We start from the raw sequence: 9,867 nt of genomic DNA, 5'->3' as shown, positions 1-9,867 counted from the left end.
GAAAAATGGTACAGATGAACCAGTTTGCAGGGCAGAAATAGAGACACAGGTGTAGAGAACAAACATATGGACACCAAGGGGGGAAAGTGGCGGGAGGGGGGGTGGTGGTGGTGTGATGAATTGGGAGATTAGGATTGACATGTATACACTAATACGTATAAAATAGGTAACTAATAAGAACCTGCTGTATAAAAAATAAAATTTTTTTTTAAAAAAAAAGGCCCATCATCTCCTAGAGGTTTGGCCTCTCTTCCAGCTGATGTCACCTGCTTAGTGTTCCTCATCAGTTCTTCAGCTTATCAACCACAAATGTCCTTGCCTTATATTTTTATATCCCCTTTCACCAGCTCGAGGGTCAGTTAACCTTCTCTGAAATTCTTAACATCTGCATTAGATCTTCTTTAAGTTTTAGCTTCAGGCTTCTACTATTTACAAGTGAACACACAAACTTGGTTCACTTATGCTACCTGTTGACCTCTAAAATATTTGGGGAGCTTTGGATTCTCCTTTTGAAGTCAAAAAAAACTGCGCTATAAAAGAAGTGACTCAGTGTTATGGATTGAATGTTTATGTTCCCCCCCAAATTCCTGTGTTGAAATCTAATCCCCAGTGTGATGGTATCTGGAGATGAGGCTTTAGGGAGGTGATTAGGTCATGAGGGTGAAGCCCTCATGAATGGGATTAGTGCCCCCCAACTTTTTTTTTGGCTGCACCACACTGCATGCGGGGTCCTAGTTCCCAGAGCAGGGATTGAACCCGTGCCCGCTGCAGTGGAAGCGTAGAGTCTTAACCACTGGACCTCCAGGAAAGTCCCTGGGATTAGTGCCCTTATAAATGTACCCCAGACAGCTTTCTCGTTTCCTTTCTGCCATGTAAGGAGACAAAAAGAAGTCAGTACTCTGCAACCCTGAAGAGGGCTCTCACCATACTAACCATGCTGGCACCCTGATCTGGGACTTCCAGCCTCCAGAACTGGGAAATAAATGCTTGTTGTTTAAGCACCCAGTCCAGTCTATGATAATTTATGATAGCAGCTCACACTGACTATGACACTCAGGCAGGACACCAGCCATGTGAACACAGTTATCTCCTTACCCACGAGGTTCATCTTGGCACTGTAACTCCCGAAGTATCGCTCATCGGTGTTGGGCGTGTGGCATTCATACTCCCCAGCATCCCGGGCCTGTAGATCGGTGATGTGTAATAAAGCCGAGTTCCCCTGGACCCTCTCCACGTAGATCTTTCCGCTGCGGACACGCTGGGTATAGATGGCGTAAGGGAAGGAAGAGTCCATGGTGCTGACAATCTGGACCTCGCGCTCAGGGGCGGAGGGCAGGTAAATGGACCACTGGAAATTCTGCTCAGAAGGCCCCTGGTAGCCACTGACGTTGCACCAGATGGTGATGTGGGAGCCCTCTGTGCGGTACAAGGGTCCTTCCTGGACGGCGACTTGCCGCTGTGCTGACACTACCCCTGTGGGGGAGACACACACAACAGGCTCACTTACTTCTCAGACCAAAATGCAAAGCAGGCAGCAATGTTCAAAGGTTTTGTTATTCGTGTGACATGGTAATAATATAAGTAGCTTACTGGCCCTTTCTGAGGCGCTCTTTGATTTATAAATATTAATTAAAACACTGTGGTATGGGCTTTCCTCGTGGCGCAGTGGTTGAGAATCCGCCTGCCAATGCAGGGGACGCGGGTTCGTGCCCCGGTCGGGGAAGATCCCACATGCCGCGGAGCGGCTGGGCCCGTGAGCCATGGCCGCTGAGCCTGCACGACCAGAGCATGTGCTCCGCAATGGGAGAGGCCACAACAGTGAGAGGCCCGCGTACCACAAAAAAACAAAAAACAAAAAACAAAAAAAAACACTGTGGTAAAGCACTGTCCCTAATTTGTATATATGGGAATTTGATCATGCAAGGACATGGTTCTGTTACTTATTCAATGGCTGACTCTTGGGAATTTCATTTAGTCCCTCTGTCATTTATGCGGCAGTTTTACATCTGTTTACTAATGCCCTTTATAAAGTATTTAATAAAATGAGCAGGAAAAGTTGAATCCTTGGCACAAATTCAGAGGAAAACAAATAAAAGCAATTGCCTTGCAATCTGTCTGAAACTAAATAAATGTTCCTTTCTTGATTAGAGGGCTGGTAGGAGGGAGTCCTGGGGCCCTTTCTTTGGTGCTGCACCCTTATTTGCAAGAGGTAGCTACTCCCGTGACACCATGTAGAGCATTCGTTACACCCTCTTCCCTCCATATGCGGAGGCAAAGCTGAGCTCCTGCAGGCCGCTGTTCTGAGTACACGTGAACAGGAATGAGAAGGGTTGACGCACATCCCTGACGCCCAGATGCCCACACACCACTGATGGGGGCAACTGATGGCGCCCCCCGTAACAAGGAAGTCAGGCTGCTCTGGAGACTGAGCTCTGATTCACCACCGGCCGCCCCACCTTCTGGCTAGGATATGCGTCTCCGCCTGGCCTCTGCCTGCCTTCTCCATGTTCTTAACACAGTCTCCCCTCGCAGACTCAGGGGCGGGAAATATAGTGAGTTTGCTTACTCATTCCATGCCCGCACAACTGATTCTGCCTGAGCCCCTGAGAAGGTGGGAGGGGGGCACACCCCTGTGGTCTTCCTCTTGACAGCAGGGGGGCACAGCACTGTGGCAGAAAGAGCAGGGGAGGGCTAGTCATAGCTTTGCCAGGAACTGGAGCTGGCTGTGCCATCTTGGACAAGCTGCTTTTCCTCTCTTTTACCTTGATCTCTTCATCCACAAAATGATTTCTAAGAAAGCTTTGGAGTGGACAAGCACGTGTGCCAATGCTGGCTTTGTCACTTATTAGATTAGCTGTGACCTTGGATAAGTTACTTAACCTCTCCAAGCTTCAGTTTTCTCATCTGTAAGATAGGGATAATCATGTGTGTCTCACAGAGTTATCAAAAGACTGAATTAGATAACATATAAAAAGCCCCTAGCATGGGGCCTAGCCCATAATTAGTCCTTAAGAAAGAGCTGCTAGCTAGGGCCCCTCCTGGCTGGAATATTCTGTGGCTCTGGATCCAGAGAGGACAGGATTTTGGCCAGTGATCCCTCAAGGACACGCCAATGGCCTCTTGACGATGACATCATTTGTGGGGTCACCCACCTCCACCCACAGCTGCAGCCCACTCCCACTCCCAGGAAAGCTTCTCCTACTCTCCCTCCAAAAGGCAATCACAGCTGCCCCAGCTTAAAATTATCTGAAATGGATACAGCTGGGGAACAGCCGGGACAGCTCAAATCCTACAAGGATGCAGCTCTAAGCCCAGCCCGGGGGATGCTTCAGCCTCAAAGCAAGCTGATCTAATCTAAAACAGACGCTACAAGGAAAGGCCTGTGGCTTATAAACTTTTATTCGTGCACAATCTTTTCTCCCAGACAAAATCTTACATGGAACCCCACCTTGGCTTAAGCAACAGAAGCAAGGCAAGTGAAAACGGGGGTGGGGAGAGGTGGCAAATCAACAGATGGAAGTGGTACGTGAATTTACGTGATACATTCTGGTTGACAGCATTCACAACTATATTGAAGGTCATGGAGAAGAGAGCTCATTAGTTATTTTCAGTATGTTAAAATTTAGTGTGTGAATTTTTACTATGTGTCCTCTTTCTACAACAATTTAAATATATATATATATGTATATAATGACACTTGAACCAAATGTTTGCAGTACTCCAGAAATGCAGAACTTTGAAAACAATGTAACTACATTCATAACATTTAGGTCTCCCTGCATCTCAACGTTCTACGACAAAACAGCCACAACCACGCCCCACCCGCTGCAAAGAAGGATGGAAGGTCAGGATGACCAGCATCTTTGTTAGGGCACTACTTCTCAACCTTAGACCCACACTGGAATCACCTGGAGGGCTTTAAAAAATAACAGGGCCCGGGCCCCACCCCATGTAACTGGTCTGGTGTGCAGAAGCCTGGCGTTAGGAGTTTTAAAAACTCTAACGCAGGGCTTCCCTGGTGGCGCAGTGGTTGAGAATCCGCCTGCCGATGCAGGGGACACGGGTTCGTGCCCTGGTCCGGGAAGATCCCACATGCCGCGGAGCGGCTGTGCCCGTGAGCCATGGCCGCTGAGCCTGCGCGTCCGGAGCCTGTGCTCCGCAACGGGAGAGGCCACAACAGTGATAGGCCCGCGTACCGCAAAAAATAAATAAATAAATAAAATAAAATAAAAACTCTAACGCAGAGCAGTGTCTTTATCTACAGAATGCCAGTCAGGTGCCCAAATTAAAGACTAGATCATGATTTAAGACTCTCAATAGCTTTGAGCTCCTCCCTTTGCTGATTTGGGTCAAGAAAGTTTTATTCTCCTCTAGTGAACGGGCAGAAGAAAGCAGCTGAGGCCCATCAGATACTGGGTATGATGATGCAATACTGAGCTCAGCTAGAGTGCATTCTATTTACAGACCTTACAAAAGCACTAGATCGGGGGATCATACACATTATTCCCCTGAAAGGTAAACAGTGTTAAGTGGCCTGAATGAGCCAGGGCATCAGGGTCAAAACAACTTGTCCGAGTCGGAAGCCGGTTATAAACAGTCCTGACAAATAAATAAATAAATAGATATTAGATTGTACTTTAACCATACACATTCAGCTGCACCTGCTTATTAAATGTCTTCTGAATTCCCTTCCAACCCCACAAAGGGCCTCTGACCCTTGAAAATAATGCTGCTCTTAGGAAGTGGACCTTAACATAGAAATAGAAATTAACTTTTTCTTCTCAGCAGTTTAATTCCCATTCTATACCCCACCTTCCCCATTTCCTTCTCCTGGCACTGCCCCTGTTGTCCGGATCTCATTTTCCTAGATGCTTCTACCTTGAAAAAGACAGAGGCCCGACCCTGGCCAAGGCATCTCCTGACCCCACTGTCCCTTCCATCTTCCCTCTCAGCCTACAATAGAAGGTTCCTCTGGGCAGGGATCAAAAATAACGTTTTTTACTTTAGACATTTCTGTACTCTCTGTTTTGCAATAAGTAAGTATCACTTCTCTAAATTAAAATGATCCAAGTATTATATATAACTGTATAAAAAGGACTAGACACAAAAGACATAAAAAGAGTGGGAGACAAAAATAGGAACGAAAAACAAGGGCAACAAAAAATAGTAATGAATATGGTAGATATTAATCCAACTATATCAATAATCACTTTGAATGTCAATGGTCTAAATGTACCAATTAAAAGACAGATTGTCAGAGTGGATTAAAAACACTACCCAACTATATCTTGTCTACAAGAAACCCACTTTAAACATAGAGACAAACAGATTAAAAGTAAATGAATGGAGAAAAATATACCATGTTAACACTAATCAAAAGAGCTGGAGTGGCTATATTAATTTTAGACAGACTTCAAAGTAAGGAAAATTATCAGGAATGAAGAAGGACATTACATAATGATTAAAGGAGTCAATTCTCCAAGAAGACATAACAGGTCTTACTGCATATGCACATAACAGAGCATCAAACTACATGAGGCAAAAACTGATAGAACTGCAAGGAAAAAAAGATGAATCCACTAGCATAGTTGATGATGTCAACACCTCTCTCTCAGAAATGGAGAGAATCAGCAAGCAGTAAATCCATAAGGACGTAGTTGAACTCAACAACACCTTCAATGAACTGGATACAATAGATATCTACAGACTATTTCATCCAACGACAGTCGAATACACATTCTTCTCATGTTCACATGGAACATTCACCAACACAGACCACATTCTGGGCCATAAAATACCCTTTAACAAATTTTAGAAAATAGAAATCATATAATATCTGCTGGTAGACCAAAATGGAATTAAACTAGAAATCAATAATAGAAAGATAACTGGAAAATACCAAAATATGTGGAGATTAAACAACACACCTCTAAATAACACAGGGGTCACAGAAAAAAATCTCAAGAGAACTTTTTTTAAAATACTTTTACACTATCAATAAATGAAAATTAAAATATGACATCAAAAGCTATGATATGCAGGGAAAGCAGTGCTTAGAGGAAAATTTATAGCATTGAATTAGAAAAGAATAAAAATCTTAAGTCAATAATCTAAGTTTCTACCTTAGGAAACTAGGAAAGGAGGAGTAAAGTAAATCCAAAGTAAGCAGAAGAAATAAGAATTAGGGTAGAAATCAATGAAATTAAAAACAGAAAATCAACAGAGAAAGTCAATGAAACCAAAAGCTGGTTTTTTGAAAATATCAATAAAACCAATAAGCCTCTAGCCAGGTTAACAAAGAAAAAAAGAGGATACAAGTTATTAATATCCAAAATGAAAGAGAGGAAATTATAAGATTCTATGGAAATTAAAAGAATAATAAAGAATCCTATGAACAACTGTATGATCACAAATTTGATAACCTAGATGAAATGGACCAATTCCTTGAAATATACAATCCGCAAAAACTCACACAAGAAGCAAAGATGATCTGAATAGGTCTCTACCTATTAAAGACACTGAATCAATAATTAATAACTGTCCAAAACAGAAAGCACCAGGCCCAGATGGGGTCACTGGCGAATTCTACCAAATATTTAAGGAAGAAATTATACCGATTCTCTACAATCTCTTTCACAGGATGGAAACAGAGGGAATACCCCCTCCTAACTCATTCTATCAGGCCAGCATTACCCTAATACCAAAATCAACAAAGGCATTATAAGAAAACTATAGACCAATATTTCTCATGAACATAGGTGCAAAAATTCTCAACAAAATATTAGCAAATCGAATCCAAAAAATATAAAAAGAATTATATACCAGAACCAAATGAGATTCATCCCAGGTACAGTTGTTCAACATTCGAAAATCAATCAATGTATTATAACATATCACATCAAACTAAAAAAGAAAAACCACATGGTCATATCAACAGATGCAGAAAAAGTATTTGACAAAATTCAACACCCATTCATTATGAAAACTCACAGTAAACTAGGAAAAGAATGGAACTTTCTGAACTTGATAAAGACTACCTACAAAAAACCTATAGCTAACATCACACTTAATGGTGAGAAACTCAAAGTTTTCCCACTAAGATCAGGAACAAGGCAAAGATGTCCCTTCTCACCATTCCTTTTCAATAAGGCAAGAAAAAGACTTAAAAGGTATACATATTGGGAAGGAAGACATAAAACTGTCTTTGTTTGCAGGTGACATGATTGCCGATGTAAAAATAAAATAGTTTTTATTGACAAAAAAACTCCTGAATTAAGAGATTACAGCAAGATTGCAGGATACAAGAGGTTAATATACAAAAGTCAACTGCTTTCCTATATACCAATAATGAATAAATAGAATCTAAAAGTAAAAGCGCAATACCATTTACGTTAGCATCATAAATATAGTCAACTGATCTCTGACACAGGTCAAAGGAAGAACAATGGAGTAAAGATAGTCTCTTCAACAAAAGGTGTTCAAACTACTAGACACTCACATAAAAAAAAAATGAATCTAGACACAAACCTTACATTCTTCACAAAAATTAACTCAAAACAGATCACAGATCTAATTGTAAAATGCAACACTATAAAACTCCTAAAAGTGGACTTTCCTGGTGGCGCAGTGGTTAAGAACCCGACTGCCAATGCAGGGGACACGGATTCGAGCCCTGGTCCGGGAAGATCCCACATGCCGTGGAGCAACTGGGCCTGTGCGCCACAACTACTGAGCCTGTGCTCTGGAGCCCACAAGCCACAACTACTGAGCCCACGTGACACAACTACTGAACCCGCGTGCCTAGAGCCCATGCTCCGCAACAAGAGAAGCCACCGCAATGAGAAGCCCGCGCACCGCAACGAAGAGTGGCCCCCACTCGCTGCAACTAGAGAAAGCCTGCATGCAGCAACGAAGACCCAACGCAGCCATAAATAAATAAATTAATTAAAAACTCCTAAAAGATAACGTAGGAGAAAACCCAGATGACCTTGGGTATGGTGATGTCCTTTCAGCCACAATACTAAAGGCATTATCCATGAAAGCAATAAATGATAAGTTGGCCTTCATTAAAATTTAAAACTTCTGCTCTGCAAAAGCCAATATCAAGAGAATTAGAAGACAAGCCACAGACTGGGAGAAAATATTTGTAAAAGACACATCTGATAATGAACTGTACTGTAAAACATAAAATGAACTCCTAAAACATAAAGAAAAAAAAACAACCTGATTAAAAGATGGGCCAAAGACCTTAACAGACACCTCACCAAAGAAGATACACAGATGGCAAGTAAGCATATGAAAGGATGCTCCACATCATACATCATCAGGGCAATGCAAATTAAAGCAAAAAATGAGATACTACTACACACCTAGTAGAATGACCAAAATTTGGAATGCTGACAACACCAAATGCTAGTGAGGATGCAGAGCAACAGGAATGCTCATTCACTGCTGGTGGACATGTTAGGGGAAGCACTGACTGAAACCGCCCACCCTGGCCAGGCAAAGACAGTAACAACTTGCATGAATTATTTTACAGCAGGAGATCTGGAAAGGAACACAGAACTAACAAGCCACCAACAATCAGAAGAATTCGGGAAAGGTCAAAAGGAGAGAGAGGACGCCAGTCCACATGTCCTACCAACCTCCCAGAATCCTCCTTGCTGGAATCCATCTTGGCTGAGCGACATGCATGCCACCAGGAAGGACTCTGAGTCAGAATGATTGGCCAGAGACAACCCGGAAACTAATCCCATCACCATAAAACCTGAGACTGTGAGCCACGTGACAGAGCAGTCCTCCTGGGTTCCCTTACCCTCCTGCCCTCCGCCCGGGCACCCCTTCCCAATAGTCTCCTGCTTTGTCAGCACGTGTGTCTCCTCGGAAAATTCATTTCCGAGTGTTAGACAAGAGCCCGCTCTCAGAACCTGGAAGGGGTCTCCCTTCCTGCAACAGAAATGTAAAATGGTACTGATGCTCTGGAGGACAGTCTTGTCGTATCTTGTAAAAGTAACCATATTCCTACCATACAATTCAGCAATTGCACTCCTTGGTATTTACACAAAGGAATTGAAAACTTCTGTCTACACAAACACCTACACATGGATATTTACAGCAGCTCTCTTCATATCTGCCAAAACTTGGAAGCAAATGAGATGTCCTTCAGTAGGTGAATGGATAAACTGTGATACATCCAGACAATGGAATATTATTCAGCAGTAAAAAGAAATGGGCTATCAAGCCACGAAAAGACACGGAGGAACTTGAAAATACATATTATTAAGTGAAAGAAGCCAATCAGAAAATGCTACACACTGTATGATTCCAAGTAAATGACATTCTGAAAAAAGCAAAACTATGGAGACAAATCAGTCTCCATAAAGATCAGTGGTTGTGGAGGGCAGGGATATGAATAGGGAGAGCACAAAGTATTTTTAGGGCAGTGAAAATACTCTGTATGATACTATCAATACAATGATGGATATATGTCATTCATTATACATTTGGACAAACCCACAGAATGTATAACACCAAGAGTGAACCCTGAGGTAAACTATGGACTTTGGGTGATTATGATGTTTTAATATAGGTTCATTCTTGGTTAAAAAACGTACCACTCTGATGAGTGATGTTGATAATGGGGCAAGTTATGCACGTGTGGGGACTAAAGGTATATGGAAAATCTCTGTATCTTCCTCTCAATCTTACTGTAGAACCAAAACTGCTCTAAAGAAAATAAAGTCCTTATAAAGAACTCATACAATTCAATAGCAAAGAAACAATCTGATTAAAAAGTGGGCAGAGAAGGGCTTCCCTGGTGGCGCAGTGGTTGAGAGTCCGCCTGCCGATGCAGGGGACACGGGTTTG

At 42.5% G+C, this 9,867-nt stretch overlaps 1 protein-coding gene across 1 annotated transcript in view; it reads right to left on the bottom strand.

The window, feature by feature from the left end:
* Window positions 1-9,867, bottom strand: part of IGSF3 (immunoglobulin superfamily member 3) — a 98,211-nt gene that overhangs the window by 39,269 nt on the left and 49,075 nt on the right. Inside the window, exon 3 of the mRNA XM_028488963.2 lies at window positions 1,096-1,473. Coding sequence (XP_028344764.1) covers window positions 1,096-1,473 — 378 coding nt within the window. The remainder of the gene's footprint in view (window positions 1-1,095; window positions 1,474-9,867) is intronic.

Source organism: Physeter macrocephalus, chromosome 4 (genome assembly GCF_002837175.3).
Source record: "Physeter macrocephalus isolate SW-GA chromosome 4, ASM283717v5, whole genome shotgun sequence".
Taxonomy (NCBI): Eukaryota; Metazoa; Chordata; class Mammalia; order Artiodactyla; family Physeteridae; genus Physeter; species Physeter macrocephalus.
Note: the sequence above shows the minus strand (reverse complement) of the source record. Positions and strands in the feature narration are given on the sequence as shown.